The 23791-nt window shown below is 36.6% G+C and overlaps 1 protein-coding gene across 12 annotated transcripts in view; it reads right to left on the bottom strand.

Moving 5' to 3' along the window:
* HERC1 (HECT and RLD domain containing E3 ubiquitin protein ligase family member 1) overlaps positions 1-23791 on the bottom strand; it is a 190223-nt gene that overhangs the window by 95163 nt on the left and 71269 nt on the right. For all 12 annotated transcript variants that reach the window (XM_064570326.1, XM_064570331.1, XM_045899900.3 and 9 more), the window contains exons 14-24: positions 22743-22964; positions 18082-18234; positions 17824-17956; positions 16223-16414; positions 13489-13710; positions 11392-11565; positions 8340-8454; positions 8131-8251; positions 5521-5692; positions 2864-3176; positions 2263-2383 (exon numbers count right to left, since the gene is read on the bottom strand). In XM_064570326.1, coding sequence (XP_064426396.1) covers positions 2263-2383; positions 2864-3176; positions 5521-5692; positions 8131-8251; positions 8340-8454; positions 11392-11565; positions 13489-13710; positions 16223-16414; positions 17824-17956; positions 18082-18234; positions 22743-22964 — 1938 coding nt within the window. The remainder of the gene's footprint in view (positions 1-2262; positions 2384-2863; positions 3177-5520; positions 5693-8130; positions 8252-8339; positions 8455-11391; positions 11566-13488; positions 13711-16222; positions 16415-17823; positions 17957-18081; positions 18235-22742; positions 22965-23791) is intronic.

The raw sequence follows: 23791 nt of genomic DNA, 5'->3' as shown, positions 1-23791 counted from the left end.
AAGACAGAACGGGCATGGAAATTTTATCAAAGTAGATCAGATGGCAATTCAGCCATTAAAAACAAAGCAAAACAAAACAATTTAGTGACTGCCTAGTATGTGCCAGGCACTACAGGTGCTTGCAACACAGCAGTAAATAAAACAGCAAAACTCCTGTCCTCAAGGAGCTTATATTCTAGTGCAGGCTAACAGAAACTGACAAACCAACATAATAAATAAGTAAATTACCTTAGGTCCTGTGGGGGAGAAGACAAAAACACAAACAAACCCCACAAGGCAAGGTGGACAGGGAATGAATATGTGGACAGGAGGGCAAACTGCAATTATAAATAGAGGGGTCAGGATTGGCCTCACTGAAAAAGTAACATCAGAATGAAAAGTTGACGTCAGGGAATTAGCCAGGCAGACAACAGTATTCTAGTGGGAAGAAACAGCTGGGTAAAGGCCCTGAGGGGAAGTTGTGTGGTATGTTCACAAAAAAGCCAAGAGGCCAGTGTGGCAGAAGGAGAATCATCAATCATGAAGGACAGGAGAGATCAGAGTGATAGTGGGGCCAGCAAATGTAGTCTTGTAGGCCCTTGTAAGGCTTCTAAGCTAAGAAAAAGTGAAGTCACTGGAAGTTCTGAGAAGAGAAGTGACATGATCTGTGTTATTTTTGACAGGGTAGGGAGACTAGGTAAGGAGACTGATCAGACTGGAAAAATAAACAGAGAGACATCTCAGAGACTGTAAGATTGGGAACATGAACTGGGAGAACAGAGATACAAATGGTAATAAAGAATAAAAGGAAGAAAACAAACAAAAACATCATGATACAATGAAACCTGCTTAAAGACACTGTTGAGCTTTCCTTAAAGGAGGAATCTTTTATGCTTAGAAATTTCTTTTAAACAACAGCTTTCTGTTCATGTAGCACTTTATACCTTTCAAAAATATTTTCATATCCATCATCTCAATTCACACAACAGAGAAATTTCAGAGCTAAAAATGGAGCTTATGGACCACTCAGTCCAAAAAACCAGAGTTTCTGTTCGAGCTGTCATGTGACATGACCACAGTCTCACAGCTCTTCAGAAGTAGAATCAAGGCCAGAAGCCAAGTCTCATACATTGCCATCAACACAACAGGCACTAATAATCTCCTATCACACAATTCTCTGGAACACTAAGGCCCAGAGAAGTCAAGTAACACATATAGTTTATTCACGTACAAGACAGAGGAACAGTCAAACTAAAAATCTAGCTATGAACTCCAAGTCCAAAGCTACTCAAATAGAAGGAATCTCTTAGACAGTTTTCACACTATAATTTACCTGTCACACTATAGCATACTTTACTTCCTACTTCTTAGGTAAATCACCATCTTGCCTATAGTCCAGGTCCTGAGGATTTCTGGGTAGGTAACTGAGAGCTACTGAAAGATTTTAAGTAGAGGAGATATAAACAGACGTGTGAAATATGTGCATAATACGATGGGCACAAAACAAGAGGTTTGGAGGCTTCTGGACTAGTTCAAGCAGAAGAGAAGGAAAGTTTGAAACAGAACAGTGGCAAAAGGGATGGAAAGGACATATTAGAAATATATTAAGGGTAAAATTTTCAAGACTTGACTAACTGAAGTATAGGGAGTGTGGGAGTTTGCAAAGATGAGAAAATAAGGAAAAGAAAAGGATGAATCCTGGGTAGTTAATAATACCACCTACTAAGGGAATATAAGACAAGAAGATTTAAGAGAAAGATCAATTTATTTTTGGATATGTTAAGATTGGGGTAACCTCACTTGTTCAGGTGGAATGTCCATCAAAGAGTCAGATATATGAATTTGGGGTTTAGGAAGAAGTCAGAGCTAAAGATAGAAATCTGAGAGTCATTAACATATAGATGGTAAATATCTATGCAATATAGTTATCTTATTTCTCTTAAAAGTTCTTTTTTACTTTATTTTATTTTTTAAGATTTTATTTATTTGACACAGAGAGAGAGAGAGATCACAAGTAGACAGAGCGGCAGGCAGAGGGAGAGGGAGAAGCAGGCTCCCCGCCAAGCAGGGAGCCTGATGTGGGACTCGATCCCAGGACCGGAGAATCATGACCTGAGCCGAAGGCAGACGCTTACTTGACTGGGCCACCCAGGCGCCCCTGAAAAGTTCTTTTTTAAAAAGCTCTTATATGTCTAAGACAAACATATATTACTGTCACCAAAGTCTTATGTATCTATACCCTGAAAACAAAAATCCCTCTTTACTGAATCTAGGTATACCTACCAGTGCGTAACCCTCTTCATCTGATTCAGGCTGAGACAAATCAGATTCACTCCTTGATTTGATCAGTCTATAATTTGGACTTGCGTGGACTAGCCGGCTCTCTGCAGTAAGACTTTCACTCCTGTCTCACATGCACAAAGAAAAGTTTTTCAATTTGGGATTGTTAGTGAACATAAAATTGAATGGAACTAGCAGCATAGAGATAATACACACATACAGTGAGGAGTAACTGTATCTGTCAATGGGAAATCCTGACTCTTGCGTAAGCACAAAGCCCTTTATAATTACACCAAAATAATTTGCATGCCACTACAGTACAGAGATGCTGCAAATAACTTCGTACGTTTGTCAACTGCTGTTGTTTATATGTATGAAAAATTGTGCCTCGTTTAATCAGAAATGTATGTTCCAGGCTGTATCAGCATCACTCTTTACATTAATTTAATACATTAATACGTTATTTCACCCTACTCAATTTGTATTTCCTCCTCCGTGTCTGTATTAATTTCAGAAGACCACCACATCTTCGAGAATAAAGTATTTCAATGCATAAAGTAACAAAGGGGGTAGAGTAATATTTTAAGTTTCTAGTCAGTCCCACCTGGTCATAAGTCCACCCCCTTCAGAGGCACTTGTTGAAGGCTGCTGCAACTGTCCTTCTTCCTTTCGCTTCTGAAGCTCATCAATCACAGGACTTACTCCTAATATTAACAGGGCACACCGATGGATCACAGAGTTGCAGGCAGCAGTGTATACATCCTGACCCTCAGGAAGGTCTGTGCTGACCCTTCGCTCTTGCTGAGACTGAGGAGGTGGATCATCAGCTCGAGCCCCAGACCCTGCCCCACTGTTCATTCTATCTCGATCTCGGCTACGAGCTACTTCACGGGCTGAGAGGAAACACTGAAAGATTTCTGTAACATGCAACACAAAAACAAGGTCTTAACACATGGGGAGAGAAGAGCAAAGAAAATAACAATAAAAATAGTCATAAAGTTTGGATCAAAACTTATTGAAAGAGGGAAAATTATTTTTTAGACATTTAATACAGATAGTTACTAAGTTAAAATTATATTAAATACATGTAAAATATTAAACTTCACCAAAACTTACAAAAAGAAATACCTATGCCTTTACAGAATTTAGATTTGATTTATTCTATTTCTACTCTTATTAATGAGTTAGATCAGTGCTTTCCAAAGTGTGGCTCCAGACCAGAAGCATCAACGTTATCTGGGTACTTGTTAAAAATGCAAACTACTGGGCTCATCCCAGACTTTCTGAATCAGAAACTATAGGCATGGGGCCAGCAATCTGTGTTTTAACAGATCTTCCAGCTGATTTTGAGGTCCACTAAAGTCTCAAAACTACGGGGTTAGATAAAAATAACTGCATTAGTTCTGAGATGTTCGTAACCTTGGTATGGCAAATGTCAGGTTACAAAAGAAACACAAAATTTAAGTTGCATTAGTTATGAAAAGCCCCCTTTCCCCTTCTAAAGTCTATTTAATTCCTGACATCTACACTTTGCTGTATCTCAAACACATTTTAAAAAGTACAACCACTAAAGTTCTTTGCTGAAACTGAATATGGTTATAATACACAGCCAAGACTGCCTCCAGAGTCAAGTGGCATCACCAAGAATGTCTATCTGATACCAGCCCTTCCCAAATCACAAGTGTAAAATCACTGAGTTTAATAAGGTTCTGATGCGGTGGTAGATACTTCACAATAGGAAATGAATTTTTTGCTCAAATTTTGAGTGAAAACAGTATTCTTATTGGGAATCCAAGCAGAAAAGTTGGTAAAATACTAGATTCATCTCTTAATACCGAGGTACAAACTTTAAAAATGGATTTTATATGTATATTTTATACAATTATTATAGCAATGTTTTCATATGCTGTTTAAAGTCTCTTATTTTCTGCAAAAATCACAGCAACAAACTCAAGAGTACAAAGCTGGAAATCAGTTAAAGTAATTAAGAGAATGGTCACTGGAATTTTGGGCATATCTCACTCTAATTCCAGCTGCTACTAATGGTGGCCCTAGGCACATAATTTTTGCCTCCTTACACCTCAGTTTGCCCACCTTTAAGAAAGGGTAAGGACTAGTGTGCATCTCATTAGACTGTTGTGAGGATTATCAGCTCATCTATGAGAAGCATTTCACCCAGTGCCCAGCAGGTAATACAGGTGCTCAGAAACCATAGCTGGTTTAAAAATTACTACTCCCTGGATGACTATTATGCTTTCTTTTACTATAACTGAGGGTTATATTTTGTTACTGTGTTTTCCCCTTTGGACTTTGCTTTCCAGAATTTCTAAACTAAGTTTTAAGTTTAACTGCAAAAGTTCCTTCAGCCTAGGTTTTTAAAATATAATTATTCTCCCTCCCCATCTCCAATCCCCTTTTTCCTCTGGTTTTTTGTTTTGTTTTGTTTTGTTTTTAATGGTTTTTGGTTTGGGGCCACCTCCAAATCATTTTTAGAAGTATGCAGAACACAAATAAATTGATAATAAAATAAGTATCAAATTGATATATACAGACAATCCTAATACCAAATGCACAGCTAGCCATAATATTTTAGTCTACAAAGTGAATAAACATTTTTAACTTGAAATAGCCAAATCACTCAAAAGATACTAACAAGTGTTTAAAAGCACTGATATTTCCTTGTAAACATCTAAATGATTACCTTTAAAAATTATCTGTTGCCTTGGAATATACAAGTATTAAAAGTGTTATTCACCCAGCCAATAGTATTCTCATGTATATTCTTGCTCTCTACTGACCACGGTTGTAGTCAGTGGGTGAAATTTATAATTTTAAAAGTGTAACATATAAAAAATAACTAGGCTCTCCTAGTAAGTGCAGAAAGGGCCTCTCTTCCTTACCACACAGAGGTTGGCCAGGCCTATGGACAAACTGGTACCCTCGAAAACAAACTCTGAATGACAATATCCAATCACTCATGGGCATCATGTCATGCATAAGACTCAGTGGAACAGTTACTATTTCTAAAAGCCTGCTTTCAGAGCTTTTCAGCCCCAAACATGCAATCCAATAGCTTCAAAATGGAACTAGCACAGTTTTAAGAGCTGAAACATTAGCTAATGTAAATTGAGATCACCAGTAGAATATTAGATCCTTTTAGAAAACCCATAGAGAAATTTTTGCTTTTCTCTTCTCCAGTCAGTTCCTCTGACACGAAGAATGCCACAATGTGTATCTGTGAAGTAAGAAGGGTGTACTCACTGCCGGCTGTCATCACTTCATGTTCCCGTTCTTCTTCTTCATCCTCTGGCTCAGGATGCCCCTCCTCCCGGTCTCGCTCAGCCTGTTCTTCCATTTCAGCTTCTTCATCAATGGTCCGGGTAAATGAATGCTCCTGAGGATCAACATCTGCAGAGTCTTGGTTTTCCGAGACCTTAAAGAAACAATAAAAGCTACACTGAATATTTTTTTCAAAAACTCGGAAAACTTTATTAAAACCTTGACTTCTTTATCATGGAAAATACTGCTAATATCAATAACATATGAATTTTACTACAAAAACCCAAAAGATACACTGGATAAGTCTGAAAAGGTTAGAAAGAATGTATGTATACAAAATATGTACAGAGACACCTATATGCCTTCCTATCCTCAATATTTGATTAGAATGTCATGTTATAAGTTGATTCAAATTTATATTGCTATTCAGCTATAAACTCCTACAGAGCTGCTACTTAAAATGAGTTGACTGTAAAACCAAGCATAAAAGGTAATTTAAGAACATGAATTTTAATACCATCCAGTCTCCCTCAGGCTGTATATGTTATTGTTACTCTGTATAAATGTTTAACAATTCTAATTTAAAACAGTATTTAACTTTTTTTTTTTTTTTTTTGGTGAGAACATTTAAGCTCTCTCTCAGCAAATTTCAGTTATACAAACAGTATTGTTATTTTTTTTAATTTAAAAATTTTTTCTTTGCTTTGTTTTCCCCTGAAAAATAAAAAATTAGAAATCAGTATTATTTCCCACAGTGGTTAAGCTACCTAGCAGTCATCTAAAGGACAAAGTCCTTGCAACAGATATTAAGAGCCTCATGAATACCATAATAGTATATATCGTCTCCCCCACAAATTTTAGTATAAAGTACAAGTGAAAAATTTTATTTAATGCATAATAAAAGTTATTTTGTGATTGGGACGCCTGGGTGGCTCAGTCGGTTAAGCGTCTGCCTTCAGCTCAGGTCATGATCTCAGGGTTCTGGGATTGAGTCCCGCATCGGACTCCTTGCTCAGCAGGGAGCCTGCTTCTCCCTCTGCCTGCCGGTCTCTCTGCTGTGCTCTCTCTCTCTGACAAATAAAAAAATAAAATCTTAAAAAAAAAAAAGTTATTTTGTGATTGACAGCCAGTAAATAACTTAAGAATTTCATACAGATGGGGATACTGAGCAGTCAGTCAGACTCATACAACGTGTAAGTAAGTCACTTATCCCCATAATATGAAGTTTCAAATCTGGGCCACAACAAAATGGCAAATTAATACATTTCATGGACTTTCAAGGTCACTAACAAATAGATCCACAAATATTAAATCAGTGCATGCCAAAAGAACACTATAATACTAATGCAGAGATAGACTTTGGTTTTTAAAATCTAAGATCTCAATAACAGAGTATAAAGCATCTAATGTATAAAGTTTTAAAGTAAGCATTTTTGAAGGTGATGTATAATCCAGGCTTATAATTACAGGATCATGTTATCAGGATTACCAAGCACTTTAGAAATCACCTACTTCTGTTGCAAGAAAAACTTCTGGAGCATTCCTTTTTTTCTTTCTTTCTTTTTTTTTTTTTAAAGGTTTTATTTATTTATTTATTTGAGAGAGAGAGAGCAGGAGAGGGGGGAGGGTCAGAGGGAGAAGCAGACTCCCTGCCGAGCAGGGAGCCCGATGCGGGACTCGATCCCGGGACTCCAGGATCATGACCGGAGCCGAAGGCAGTCGCTCAACCAACTGAGCCACCCAGGCGCCCTCTTTCTTTTTCTAGAGAGAGAGAGAGCATGCGCGAGAGCACATGCAGGGTGAGGGGCAGAGGGGGGTGGGGGGCGAGAGAGAGAGAGAATCCCAAGCAGGCTCCATGCCCTGTGTGAAGCCCTATGCTGGGCTCAATCTCATGACCCTGAGATCAAGACCTGAGCTGATACCAAGAACTGGACTTAACTGACTGAGCCACTCAGGCGTCCCACTTTTGGAGCAGTCGTAAGAAAAAGTTTCAGTCTTAACCACCAGTGGTGGACAACTCTAATTAGGAGAAGGTCCTCTTCCTTATATTCAGCTAACAGTGATTCTCCATTCAATTGTGACCCTTAGGTGCTACCTACGCCCTCTGGAACAAGAAACTCACTTATTTCCTCTGCTACAGGGAAGCTTCATTTTTAAGGCAGCTATCAAGTGACTCCCTTTTTCATTTCCCGAGGCTAAACATTTTTGACACTTGCCGTTCTTATACAATGTGACTTTCAGACCTTTCAGCAATCCAAGGCAGCTTTTGTTAATGTCCCAAATTAAACAGGATAATTCAGCATAAAATAAAGGAATAATATTTCATATGCTTTGCGCAATGCAATTTGTGATTACTTATACAGCCTATGAATATACAAACTTTCTTAGCAGCCATATCACTTGATAAATGTGGGTTAAATAAACCCCAAATCTTTTACTCATCCAATTTTTTAACTATATAAAGAAGTATGTACTCAATATTTGTTGAACATCTGCAATAATCAAAGCACATTTTTTTCCTCACATAAACCAATATGGAGCTCTCTCTCACAGCTTGCAGAAAAACAGAAATTAACTGATTTCCAACTTTACCCATCTGTCTCGTGATGATGACCTGGTCTGAATAAGTTCAAGGTTCTTGCAAGCAAGTAAACGACTTCGAACTTTGTACACACAACGGTACACTTCTGATAAGCTTTTACCAGGTTGATATCTAAATAAAGAACCAAAATAGAAAAGTTACCTAATTTCTAACATCATGAGAGCAAATGTTTGTCTGAGGATAGTTTTAAGTTACTTGCCGGCTTTCTCCACATGCTTGGCTAAGTAAATTTGTGTGTTTCAGAAGTGCTGCAAGAACAAATCTAGACACAGTGTCCAAGAGTGACTCATTACTTAAAGTTGCACTGTCCCAATCTGAAAACAAAAATGATGCATTGACATTTAAAAGGGCTCAGAGAACAGTTCAGAGTAATTTTTTTTAGTAATCCAACATCTGAATAGTATCATTTTCCTAAACATTATTTAACAAATGCACCTACTAGATACCAGATATTGTTCCTTGTGCTAGGGATACAGCAGTTAACAAAACTAAGTCCCTGATCTCACAGAGTTTATTTTCTAGCTGGGGGAGAGGGGCACTAATAAATACAAAAATTAATACGACAGAAAAGTGCTATAGAGAAAAATAAAGCAGTGTGGGCTTACTGTTTTATATAGACTGGTTTGCAAAGGTCTTGGATAAGGTACAAGTGAGCAGAGATGTAGACGACGTTAGGGAAGGTGCCATACAGAAACAGTTTCCCCTCAGAAAAAACTAGTGTAGAGGCCCTGAGGCAGGTTCAAGGAGGCCACTGTGGCTGGAACAAAGCGTGCATGAACAAGTGGCAGGAGACATTAGAAAGTTGGCTGGAGACCAGATCATATAGGGCCGTGCAGGCCACTACAAGCCCTTTAGATTTTACTCTGAGGGAAATGGGAAGCACCATTAGAAGGCTTTGAACAGAGATACAATATGATCTGACTCGTGTTTTAAAAGGCAGACTCTGACTGCTGAGTGGTGAACTAGACAGGAACAGCAGTACTGCAGTAATTCAGGTGAGAAATGATGGTGGCTCAGACCAAAGCAGTAACAGCAGAGGTAGTGAGAAATGGTCAGATTCCAAATGGGTTTGAAAGGTAGAGCTGACAGGATTTGTTGACTGATCAGATGTGCAAATACGAGAGAAATCAAAGTTGACTAGAAATGTACTTAGAATGTGGTTGGCATTTACTGAGACAGGAAGAATACTTTTGGAACAAGGAGCTGAAATCAGAAGTATGGTTTTGAGTACTGTCTTTTAAGCATCCTCGTGGAGATATTGAGTAAACTAGTCAAGGGAGGACATATCTGGTATTTGAAGCCATGAATTAGATATTGTGAGTACCATTAATAAAATGAAATGCATGGGGTAAGAAATGAAACATTTGGACACACATGAGTACATGCAATAGAAAACCAAAATCACAGCATTAGATGATGAGCACTAGGCAGCTGTTTTCTTTAATTCCATGCTGGCATACTAGTACTGTATTTTAAAAATGTAGTACATTTGGTAGATTCCAAATGGGGGTGGGAGGTTTATTGTCTGCTAAGCTCTTGTTAATTTGACAGATTTACCATGCTACTTAAAAATAAAACCAAACAAACAAAAAACACTCATGGAAATATCAAGCCCCAAGTTAAGTTTATTTGTTCTTAATACCTTCTTAAAACTCCTATCTCAAGAGATAAAATTTTACATCTTGGTTTTCCAGTCATTTCTGTATGCTTAGGGAAAAAAACTAAATTCAGACCTACCTATTTTACAGGCAAAACAAAACAAAACAAAAACCCTGACAATATAAACATGCCTGATTTTAAGAAAATTTATAGGCCACAGAGAATCTTAAAATGATAGACTATATTACATAAAAATTTTTCCACATTAGGTTCATGAGAAATCATCTGTTCCAAGGGAATGCTTGCTATTCTGACAGCTGCTATGACCTAACATCAAACATGACCCATTTCAAGGAAGCTAATACTCAATTTAAAATGTAAAGTAAAGTAAGGCCCTCTGCTGTGTTTCCACATTAGTAGATTATACTCCTATACAATTTTTAAAGTAATGGGTTCTTTCCTTCATTAAAGTTATAGTCCTATCATATCTAGCACTACAGAATGTTTCCACTATTCAGGTATAGTCTAAGCTGCAGTATATAAGCAATTCAGGAAATGGAGCCATAAAATGAGTTTTTAATTCATTTTATGTTTATATCTAGCTTTTTAAGGTTCTAACTGTAATTAACAAGATGATATAAAAGAAAACCTAACTGCACATTCCAAGCAAATGAATGCAAGTATGAGAGAATATCAGAGAATACAACTTAGAAAGTACATTTTTTTCCTCCTCCATTACCATACTTTTCTACTTCTGCTTGAAGTCAACACAATATAGAACGCATGAACGATATATGAATGGTAAACTGGATGAAATTAAACTTTCAAAGGTATCACATCTCAATGTTATTTTAAAGATCCGAACAATATGCACCTCATTTCATTTTTATTACACGAAATAAAAGACAATAAAAGGTAAAAATGTATCTACTTTTACCATTTTTATCACAGGAGGAAGACAATTCAAAAAAAGAGGTGGAAACTAAAAATATGACAAGAAAAAATACCATGGAGAAAGACAACTTACATATACGGGATTCTGAACAATCAAGGTCACTGTTAAAAATAAAAACATGGGAACTAAAAAGAAATCAGGTGATCTTTTGAAAACTTGTAAAGTTTATTTTATTAATCAATTAATATTGGAAACTGAAATACCACTACATACTTGCATAGCACTTTACTACTGTACTTCATAGTTGATCTTATTTCAAATTGATAGCTTCACCAGCACTCTGTAGGAAGCAAGTGTTTTACATAGAAGGAAAATGACCAGGCCTAGAGCTTAGACTTCTACATATACATCCCTCTAGTTCTTACCCCAGGACTTGCAAAGGGAAGAGATTCATTAAACAGACTCTTAAACCAGACTCATTTATACTGCAGGGACTCTTTCATTAAAATGTTTGCCTCTGGATTTGTCTTTTATATAAATCTCGCACAGTAGGTTTGCTTAAAGTGGGATATATACTTAAGAGTATTTTACACAAAGAGGAAAAAGAAATTTGTTTAATGTTATTTGTAAAATACTTTTTTCTATAAAAAAAGTAATAGAGTGATCCCTGTTACTTTTGATTTACATATATTACATATATATTAGTCAATATTATAAGCTATCTCCATATTTACCAACTTTGTCCTCTTCATCTTACCTTTACTAACAGCATAATCCTGCATGCTGATCCAAAGGCTTCTCGCAGGCTCTTTTGAACAACCCAATGCCAAGTCTACATACACAGCAATTTCAGGCCGCAGTTTGTAATCAAAAGGCTTCTGTTCTTCGTTGCCTGAAAGAGCTACTTCTAACAGGCAACTCATACATTTATCTAAAAATAATTATTCAAGAGCCGATTTTAAGCCTGAACAATTTTGGTGCTACAAATAAAATCTTATCACTTTTATTTAATCCATATTTAATAGTACATTTCAAACCATTTTAAGTAGATGTACAAAGGTAAAGTCCTTTAACACTTCTCAATGATAAGTAATATCACCACCCCCTAAATCTCCTCCAGAAGGATGTGTGACCAAATGTAACCCCCAGGGAGGAGTTCTGGCATGCTGGTAGGCAGGCGCCACGGAAGCTACATGTCCTATGTGTGTAGCACAGGTCTGGAGAACTCTTTTGTTCAAAATGGAATGATGTCCTCACTGAGAAACATGGGGACCACTGGGAAAGAGACCAGACAAGAACTTTTTCTTTTTTCTAGACTTAAGGGAAAATAATCAGTTAAGTATGACTCAAGAGAGAGCAAAGATACCATGAACAGTTTCTCTACTGATATTTACATTTGTTCAAGTGATTCCTAACTTTTTAATGGGACATTTTGGCATTCAGAATTCATTTTCCATTACAAAAAAAATAGCTAAATGATAGGTTTGGGGGTTAATACCAAAAGTCAATTTAACCCATAATATAACTGAATTATCCTGTATTTACAATTTTACAAAGGACAATACCCTTTTCCTAATACATGCAAGTATTTAAACCTGAAATGTAATATTTTAATAGCTTCATGATTTTATAATTTTAAAAACTGAAAGATAACATTAAAACTGAAATTTATTCATACTAAAGGCCAATTAATTCACTAAAGTAAATATAATAGAAATATGAGGAAGGTAGAGATAAAGATACTTTTGTCCTCAAGAGGACATTTGCAACCATCACAGAACTAAACACTGACAGCACTGGAACCATGTTTATAATGTTAAACATTCCCTGAAAAACCATTTTACTTTTCTTGATACAACTGTATCTTAAGTACCAGTCTAGCATTCAACAATCACGGCCAGAATCACTGTCTCATTCATAAATGAAATGATGAATATATACTCTCTATTTGGAAAAGGAGGAAAATCTTCAGTAGCTCTTCTCACTCCCACTCCCCAACCCTCCAAACCCAAAGCAGAATATGCGATTTTTGTCTTGGTTTCAATTTTTCTTCTCCCTCTCGATTGAGATTCTCTTAGAATAAGATTTCTCTTGGACTTTCTTCTTAGGCACTCTCTCTCTGAGTCTCTTTCTCCCATCAGAGGAACAATGAATTTTAAGTCAATAAGACCACACAGGCTATCTAATCATCTCCTTATTTTATGGATCAAAATTATAGGCCCAGAGAGATTAAAGGGCCAGTCCTAAAACAACCAGATCACCTGTTCAGGAACTGGAGAAATCTTCATGTTCAGACAGTCTGAGAGATAGCCTACCAGCAAAGAAGACAAATGGGAGATGAGGCAGGAAAGAGAAACCCCAAGGCACCATAAATGGGGAGGAAAAAATGTGGAAACGTATAAGGTAACACCAGCATGAAAGTAGGATAGGCTGGGAGGAGAAGAGATTGCCAGTCACATCTGGGAGGTGTTTGAAAACTGAACACTGATAAGTCCTGGTACCGTTACAGAGCTTTACATTCTATGAAGCACTTTCATAACTTCCAAGCCCCAGAAAACAAGGAATCAAGCGTATTCCCACTTTTATAAGTTAAATGACTTGCCAAAAATGAGTGATAAATAATGACAGGGTGGGACCAGACCTACACTGCCCTAGTTTGGAGGCTCTTTTCACTACACAGTGCTGCAGGATTTAACTTCTAAGGGCTCCAAGTCACAATCTCAGATCCCCCACACAGCTAATGTTTCACTTGTTTGCTATCAGTTCTCTATTCAGCAAACCCAGAATAAGAGAAATCTCCAAAGAAGATACAAACACAAGCATGTATTTTAAACACTGTAGAGAAGCACATTACCTAACTGAGGGGTGTCCATTTCTACACCATCACTAAAAAGTGGTGTTTTCATCCAATATGCAGTGTCCTGTTCCTCTGGAGACACAGGGGAGCCCAGAAGCATACCACCAAGACACCGCCCAATAAGGAGAGCAATTGTTCTTTCCAGATCCACAAGCCACACCCAGGACTGGGCTGGCTGAGGTAACGGCATGCCAGCAGGATCAATCAGTTCTGGCCCTCCTAAAGACAAAATCATTAGTAATTGTGTCTTATCTGGTATTCAAGAGTCTCAATCTTTCTCATTCCTATTGCATTGCAATAAGACAATGAAGCAAACTAATTTTACATTGAAAACATAAATTAGAACACTATCCGTATATATTCTCTTTACTAGGCTAACTTAAAATATATTCAAATGAGTTTGCCATCAAATAAATTTCCCTTGTGGAGTTACTAATTTTAAGACAAACATTAAAACAGTATCTATGACAGAAATGTCCCAAGGGATTCCATTCCTACTTTTCATTATCCAGATCAAATTTCACTGTAACAGTGAGTACTTGAGGCAGCTCATCCCTCCAAAATCAATACAAGAACTGATCTAGTAAAATGACACTTATTATTGTTTAATGTTTTTAAGGCCTGAATTCAGAACTGTCTTGTACTAAAATCCAGACCCATGATTTCTTATTATTCATTCTTCACTTAAAAAAGAAAAACTATACTTAGCCATAAAGATAGGAACAGATGTCAATCAAATCATTTAAGAAAAACAAAGATCAACAAATCCAAAAACTAGTATTTAAGAAGACTGATAAAATGGACAAACTTTTTTTGTTTTTTTTTTTTAAGATTTTATTTATTTATTTGACAGAGAGATAGAGAGAGAGCACAAGTAGGCAGAGTGGCAGGTAGAGGGAAAGGGAGAAGCAGACTCTCTGCCAAGCAGGGAGCCAGACGCGGGGCTCGATCCCAGGGCTCCAGGACCATGACCTAAGCCGAAGGCAGCTGCTTAACCTACTGAGCCACCCAGGCACCCCTAAAATATACAAACTTCTAATAAAAGATGGCATAAATTCAAATATCAGGAATAAAAAAGAGGATGTAACCACAGTTACACTAGGGATTTTTAAAAAACTGTTAATGAGTACTATGAACAATTTTATGCCAATAAATTTGCGGAGCACCTGGGTGGCTCAGTCAGTTAAGCATCTGCCTTCGGCTCAAGTCATGATCCCAGGGTCCTGGGATCAAGCCCCGCATCAGGCTCCCCACTCAGCGGGAAGTCTGCCTCTCCCTCTCCATTGGCCTATCCTCCAGCTCATGCTCTCTCTCATGCTCTAGCTCTCTCTCAAAAAAATAAATAAAATCTTTAAAAAATAAAAAAAATAAATTTGAAAAACAAAATGACATTTTCTGGAAAAATATCAACTTCCAAAATGGATCTGAGAAGAAACAAAAAGCTAGAAAAGAAAAATAACCACTAAGGTAAGAAAATTAATAGCCAGAGTCTATCTAAATGCCAGGTGGTTTTATAGATGAAGTCTTCTAAACCTTCAAAAAAAGATATCCTCTATCTTACACAAATCATTTCAGAGCAAAGGGAAAAAAGGGAAGACTCCAAAATGATGCTATGAGATTAGGATAACTGTGGTAGTAAAAATGACAATAGATGCAAAAATCCAACCTAACACAGAAAGAGTAAATCTTAACAAGTTCTGACATGCTTTAGAAAAAGAGTAAACCTGGAATGGCTCCATATAAAACCTAATTAACATCCTGCTACAGTTGTAACCTTGACACCTAACTTCATCTAAATCCAGCTGTCAAAAAACCATATAATGTTAAAGACAGGCCCTCATTGTCATCTTGTCCAATTCCAATCCTTCCAGAAGAAACCAAGGCTTAAGAAATTATAAGCAACCTATCCTAGATAATACAGCCATGTCACTAGCTTTATGCCTTAGTCCAGGATTCTTTCTAATAAAACATGTGGCCTCACTTGAAAGGTTTTTAAGACTTAGTAATCAAACTCCTTTGATAGCCTTATGATAGGCTTCAATGGAAAAACACAATGCTTTCTAGACATAGTACTCGAAACTATATCCAACTGAATATCAAAATCATCAACATTTTATAAATTAAGACTGAATTCAAGTGTCATACCTAAAATCAGAATGCTATTTCCTATAAAGTTCCTTAAAAAACAAACAAACAAACAAAAAAAACCCATACACATAGACTCCCAATTTCCATCTTCCACATTCAGTTATCTACACATCCAACCAAAATACTGAATATTTTACTGTAAAATAGAGATTTAAAACTAAAGATCTTTTCATTTAAGAAATAGAACTTTTTAATCAAATCAATCCATTGATTGTAAAATGTGTCACTATGCTGCTGACTGAACTTTGAAAGAATGCTATCCTATTATCCAATGTAAGATGTATCCTAATTTCAACGATGTCAAAATTTGAAGAAAAAAATAAAAGTGTCTCAGAATCAATGAAATATACTCTTCAAACCTAATAACCATATAGACCCTATTTATGACACTGTTACTTACATATGAGCAACTTTTTGAGTTTTCTCATCTCAGTTGCCCTTTAGGCTACAAATTCTTAAGACCATAACAACCTTACCTTTTGATTCTGTGAAACACCCAAGTATCAGATATGACCCACCTGATGCACACAAGAGGAACAACTTTTCCCAAAAGCCTATTTGTTGTTTTACTATCTTTACTCACCATGAAGAGGCCACTGTAACTCTTGGTCTTCTAAAAGAGCGGCAGCAGGCAGGAGTCTATTAAGGCAATCAAGAGGTGGCAACAAGTCGAGGAGGTAACTCAATAGAGGCCGTGCCACTGACACGGGGAGTAACAGTAGAGAGTTAACAATCTGGCAAAGCATACTGCCTGCAGCTGAGACGTATATCACATCTATGAAGGGTAAGAAATTCAACATGGATCAATTGTTTCAAACTTAAAAAAGAAAAAAACCTAAAAAATACTATTTTAACCTAGAACTAGAGTATACTAATTCGATAACTCTTTGTTGAACATGTATCTGGTAGCTGATGTGGTATTAGTATTTACTCACTTTCACAAAGTACCACCAACAGACACTTTGTGGGAAAGCATATAGATCCCTGTGCCAACAAATTCAAAGGATTACAGCTGCTTCCCTTAAAATGCATTATGAATTTCTCATTCACAAATTTATCCTCATTTTTAGATTTACTCAAGAAATATGTATTGGATACAACATACCAGGCACTGTTCTAGGTGAAAGGGAGACAGCTACGAGCAAAGAGCTAAAAACTCCTACCCTCATGATCTTTACATACTATATTTTTTAAACCAAATTTACTTTAAAAAAAAAAATTAAGATCACTTCAAAGCATCTTTTATCTATACTGGTTTTAAATTAATTTTATTTCCATATTTCATTGTATTGGGGGTGGGAAGGACCATTAGAGATGAGCTCCATTTGAAGAGATTAAATTTTAAATACCTGTGGAACAACAAAATGGAGGTGTCTAGTAAGCAATGGTTTTAGTTTCTCAGTTTTTCTTTCTTTATTCGGTTGGGGAACTTCAGAGATAAGGTGGTTTCAGAGAGACATACTGAATTTTAGTTGCCTTTGAGACAACCAAGAAAAGACACCCAATAGATAACTAGAAAAGGCTTTGGTGTGATAAAGGAGTTCTCAGCCAGATGCAGATATGGAAATCAATAGACACATGGTGGTCAAAGGAAATGGGACCAGATCAGATCATTCAGGGAGAAAAAGGGCTGAAGGCAAAATTCTGAGGATCTTACACATTAAAGGGCATGTCCAAGGAAAAAGAGCTTGTAAGAAACAACTGAAAGAAAGTGATCAGAGTGATATAAGGCAAAACAGGATTGTGACTACCCAGAAACCCAGAGAGAAGAAAGCATTTCAAGAAGGAAAGCGGAACACTGGCAAATGCTAAAGAAAGGTAAAGAAACAGCAGATAAAAATTCACTTTATGCCATTTAAAATTAATCTTTCTTTTCTTAAGAAAGAACTTCTATTTTATTTTTTTTACTATGTTCAGTTAGCCGGAAAATTAATCTTTTTGAGTATCACTGAAACATCTTTAAATTAGAGCTCTTTCATGTCAATTAGCATCTCTGAAGATTAGTCATTATCAATCACTGTTACCATCACTCCCAAACCAAAATCAAAGGGATCTTCAATAGGAAGGAGAGTCAAGATCATTCCTATTCCACTCAGAGGTTTCAGGTCTCTTAAGGCTTTGCGAAGGCTAAGAATTCTTGCTTTACAACCACTGATTAAATGCCAAATCCAGTACCAAACACACCTCTTAATTTTTCTCCAACGCTGCCATTCCAAGGACTTTCTTTGAGCAAATTTGCAGAGCGTGAATAAATATCTGTGGCATGAGGCAACAAGAGCTGAAGATGTTTATGAAGCAGCGCCACGCTGCTTGAGTTCTGCTGGGGGAAAGTTCTTAAATTACTACTGTGAAAGATTCAAGGTACAGAAATATCATGCTTACCCAAATATCTGAGTTTCAAGGTCCCTGGGAGATCATCATAAAAGGCAAAGAATCACATACCTCACTAATGTTATTGATATGGCAAAATGCCAGCAGCTGTTTCTGCAGTGAACACAGGAGTTCATGAAGATGAGCAGGCTGACTGTTTTCCGAAGATGATGTTCCAAGTAGAAATTTATCACTATTCTTTTCTAGCTCTCCAAAGGCTTGATCCTAAGATGATATAAAAATTAAGATTATATTTGAAGTGCTTGAAAACGAAAGTCAAGTCCTACCATAAATGATTCTGACTTAAGAAGCCACTGTCTCCTTTTTCCCATTATCAATCTTTAAATCTTTGCACTGTTGTTATTAGCTACTAGCAAAACTTGTAAAGGAATTTCAATGTGTTTTACCATTTAAAAAAAAGTAATACATGTTTCACTACAGAAACTTTGAATATAGAGAAAACAGTACAATACCCACAGACAACATACTTCAACATTTTAATGCAACTGCTTTCCGTATCTCTTGTGTCAAGGTTTTGTTTTCACATGGTTGTGAAAGGACACAATTGAACATTTGAACCCAATTCTCAGAAATTAAATTAGTTTCATATTTTAAAAGAAATAAGTGATGTCAACTATACTTAAATTAAAAAACAGGTAGAAGAAAAAGAAATGGACTAAAGACAATGACAACTAAATACAGTGTGTGATCCTGCATTTGAGGGAGGGGTTGCTATAAAGCACATTAAGACAATTACAGAAATCTGAATATGGATTGTATATTAAATTGTATCAGTGATAAATTTTTTGAATAATTGTTCTGTTGTTATGTAAGAGAATGCCCTTCTTAAGAAATACATGCTTAAGCATTTAGGAATAGTCAGCATGGCATCTATAACTACTCTCAAATGATTTAGAGTAATAGACAGAGATGGTAAAGCTTAATTTGGCTGAAGGGTAGAAGGGAGTTCTCTGCTTCTTGAAACTCTTGTATAGGTTTTAAATTATTTCAAGTTAAAAATATTTTTTAAAGAGCTGTTCTTGTAACTTTTCCAAAGAAGACATCCACATGGCCACAGACACATGAAAAAGTGCTCAACATTGCTCGGCATCAGGGAAATCCAAATCGGAACATCAATGAGATACCACCTCACACCAGTCAGAATGGCTAAAATTAAGTCAGGAAACGACAGATGTTGATGAGGATGCAGAGAAAGGGGAACCCTCCTACACTGTTGGTGGGAATGCAAGCTGGTGCAGCCACTCTGGAAAACAGTATGGAGGTTCCTCAAAAAGTTGAAAATAGAGCTACCATACGACCCAGCAAATTGCACTACTGGGCATTTACCCCAAAGATACAAATGTAGTGATCCGAAGGGGTATGTGCACCCCAATGTTTATAGCAGCAATGTTCACAATAGCCAAACTATGGAAAGAACCAAGATGTCCATCAACAGATGAATGGATAAAAATGTGGTATATATATACAATGGGATATTATGCAGCCATCAAAAAAAAACCCCACGAAATCTTGCCATTTGCGATGACGTGGATGCAACTAGAGGGTACTATGCTAAGCGAAATAAGTCAATCAGAGAAAGACATGTATCATATGATCTCACTGATATGAGGAATTCTTAATCTCAGGAAACAAACTGAGGGTTGCTGGAGTGGTGGGGGTGGGAGGGATGGGGTGGCTGGGTGATGGACATTGGGGAGGGTATGTGCTATGGTGAGCATGGTGAATTGTGTAAGACTGATAAATCACACACCTGTACCTCTGAAACAAATAATACATTATATGTTGAAAAAAAAAGAAAAAGAAGATAGTAGGAAGGGAAAAATGAAGAGGGGTAAATCAGAGGGGAGATGAACCATGAGAGACTATGGACTCTGAGAAACAAACTGAGGGTTCTAGAGGGGAGGGGGGTGGGGGGATGGGTTAGCCTGGTGACAGGTATTAAAGAGGGCACGTATTGCATGGTTCCAAACAATGAATCATGGAACACTACATCAAAAACTAATGATGTAATGTATAGTGATTAACATAATAAAATTAAAACAAATAAACAAAAACTGTTCTTGTAAAAAGTTTAGAAAATAACAAAACTGTATTTAAAAACAAATTAAAATCACCATTTAGTGAACACCCAAAGAAAATCACTATTAATATTTTTTAGTGTATTTCTTTCTGATTTTTGTGACTTTCGCATTTTTTTCATAATATTGCATACTGTTTTTAATCTTCTCTTTCCCAACAGATTCGTAAATAATATGTCTTCGCAAACCATGGGTATATAAATTTTAAGGGTCATAATATTCCCTTGAGTGTATATACCATAATTTACCTAGCCATTTTAGATATTTAAGTTGTTTAAAATTTGTATTTCTTATAAAGATGTGATGAACACCTTTATGCATAAAGTATGGTCTATGTTTACAATATGCAAGACAGAGTCTCAGCACATTTTAAGGCCCTTGCCATATAAGCACCATTATAAGCTGCCAAATAAGCACTGCTCTAGATTGAATGTTTGTGTCACCTCAAAATTCGTATGTTGAAACCTAATCCCCAATGTGATGGCATTTGGAGATGGGGCCTTTGGGAAGGGACTAGTGCCCTCATGAGAGAGACTCCAGAGAGCTCCCCGTGTGAGGACACACAGCAAGAAGATGGCTATCTATGAACCAAGAAGCTGGCACCATCAAATCTGCCAGCACCTTGATCTTGAATTTCCCATCTAACAGTGAGAGATAAGTCTGTGTTGTTTAAAAGCCATCCAGTCTATGGTATTCTGTTTATAGCAGCCCAAACAGACTAAGACAAGCACCATCATTTCAAAATCTTAGAACATGACAGGGGCTCCTGGGTGGCTCAGTCACAGTTAAGCATCTGACTCTTGATTTCAGCTCAGGTCATAATCTCAGGGTCATGAGATAGAGTCCCACGTCAGCTTCTGCACTGGGCATGAAGCCTGCTTGAGATTCTCGCCCTCCCTCTCCCTCTTTCCCATCTCCCCAACCCTCCCATCACACACACTCTCTCTCTTAAAAAAAAAAAAGTAAAAAGAACATGACAAATTTGGTTTAAATCACTTCAGAAAGAAATAATAATTTATGATTTTCACTCCAAAGCAGTTAGTATTTTATTTCCATTTCCATATAACATACATATCTACCCAGCCCTAATGACATTAGAAAGGCAGTACTTTATTTTTTTCACTAATTTTATCTTTAATTGTAGTAAAATACATACAATATCAAATTTATCACCTTAACCATTTTTGAATATGCAGCTCAAAAGTGTCAAATGTGTTCACATCATTGTGCACGTGCCACTTTTAATTATATAAATGCAAGATTATACCTTCCTTTGTAAGAAGGACAAATAAAGCATTAAGAAAGCTCTGACTCAAGGAGGCTAGATTCTTGCCTAAAGTATACATAGCAGCTATGCAAGGAGGTGCCCTAACGATGTACCACTAATTACCTGGCAGCAGCTTCTAGTGCTGAATGCAAAACTATTAAATCACAGTACTTGGAGGATGTTTTCTTCCAAAGGACAAGTGCATCAAACTGTATTTGTGGTGTTAAGAATCCCATGGGCTTCACACTTGACAGTGACAGCCAGTCTACTTTAAGAGTAAGGCACTACTTTCATGCCACATAAATATTCCTCACAACTTTGGAAAAAAATGTTCTGTCAATAACAAATGACATTATGACATTGTTCCCCTTCCATGTGCAGCCAAACATCAGATCAAACTTATATTCTTAAATCTGAAAGAAAATAATTATATACGCCCAACTGTCATTCGGATTTAACGACCTATTAATGTGAACCAAATAGAACACTAAGACTTGCACAGAAGAAGATACAGACCTGACCCTGACAAGGTCTAGGAAACAATATGAAAGGATACACAAACCATTCAAAGTTAAGTCACACAGTACACCTTGTTGCTAAAAATTGCTGAAGTTATACCAAGTTATAATTACACAGTTACATAGGGTTATTTGGGTAAGGCTTCCCTGAAGAAGTCACAGATTAGTTGAGCAAGCTGGAAACCAGTAATGCCATGTCCACTAGCTCGGATGAGTGGTGTGTAAGCCAAATGATGAAGGGCCTGAAGGGGTATTTAATTTAATACAATGAGGTTATTCCAGCAGAAAGATGCAGAGAAGAGACCAGCAAAAAGTGACAATAACTACAACACTGCTATTGGCATTAGGTCATGACGCTGTTGAGTTAGAAGCCATAGAAATGGGGGGTGGGGGGGAGTGAGAGGTGGATTTAAGAAACACTTAAGAATTAAGAGCATCCTGTCTTCTCTCCTACTGACCAGCCTATTCTTAGTAAGTACTAACCACACTGTAATTACAGGATTGTATCTGGTAAGGTTAATCCCTTCCTCATTATTCTTCTCTTGCAAATGTTGGCAACTATTTTTATCTGTTTGTTCTTGAACATTAAGAAAAACTTGGTAAAATTCTAAAAAAAATCTTTTTGGAATTCTCAATTACAAGTCGTTTGGCTCCTACGTATTTCAGAAGTCTGACACATGTTTTCTGCCTCTGGGGGAGTGGAGTCTAGAGTTTTATTTATTTCATATGTATTTAAATGTCAAACTACCTTAACCTGAAGCCATCCCTATCCCCTCCAAAAAAGAAACAAAAAACAAAAAATCCAAGCTTTTTCTTTTTTTTTTACTACAAAGAAAAAGAGCAACTTACTGTATAAAATCCTAAATTTCTTAAGAGAGTCTTCATCAAAATTTCAGCCAGATGAGTGTCTGGATGGCAGCTCTGAGTGCCATAAGGTTGATCTGACAGATTTCCATAGCCAGTACACACAGAAGAGAGGTCAGCAGCATCAGAAGGTGAGCTATAGCCAAGTAAGGAAGCTACATGGGTATGATCTTGCAAACTTGTCAGAATGATATCCAGTTGCATTCTCTAAAGAGAAATATTTTCATCAATGAAATACATACAAATAAATAATTAGCTTAAAATGCACTTTAAAAGAAAAAAAAGGATCCCACTTAATATCCTGATATTTTAGGAAGTATATAATTAAAAGAAAAGCTATTCCACTGATACCATTTAGAAAAACGTAACTTACAGCATTCTATTCCTTCTTTTATTATAATACCCAAAACTTAAGCAAAATGGTATTCTCTGCATTATGATTTTAGGACTTGTAAGAGTAGGAAATGTCAATAGATAAATTATACTATATATTCTTCTACAGACTTATCAATGTAACTATTTATTCTAATATTTAAAATAAATCACCTGAAATCTAAACTACTGAAAACTACTCATTGGAGGCATCTGTGGATATGATATTGCCAGTGAGTACCACTTTTCCCCTGAAATCTCTAACTCTACAATTGATAGTTCTACTTGGTCGAGCAAAATATACTTATTTTAATGTACATAAGATATTAAAAACGGAAAGAATAAGCACATTCATGTCCTCAAATATATTTTCGTAACAGTCATCTTCTTTTACTTTTTATATAAGCAATTTCAAACAACGTTCTGGGCATGGAACCAACAGTAGCACATGACCTTGATTTCAACTTAGCACACTATAAACCAAAATGTCTCTGGTTTGATAGTATAAGCAACAAATTATTAAATTTTAATAATTAGCCCCAAATCACTTAATAGATTATCATTTGCTTCACCTTGATTAGAATTCTGGGAACTCTTCTAGCAGGAAACATTAAATATTAGGATTTACTAAACCCATAAAGTATTACTCCTTGAATACATGG

This window comes from Mirounga angustirostris, unplaced genomic scaffold (genome assembly GCF_029215605.1).
Source record: "Mirounga angustirostris isolate CCGP_5_RB_7025 unplaced genomic scaffold, mMirAng1.0.hap1 SCAF_9, whole genome shotgun sequence".
Taxonomy (NCBI): Eukaryota; Metazoa; Chordata; class Mammalia; order Carnivora; family Phocidae; genus Mirounga; species Mirounga angustirostris.
Note: the sequence above shows the minus strand (reverse complement) of the source record. Positions and strands in the feature narration are given on the sequence as shown.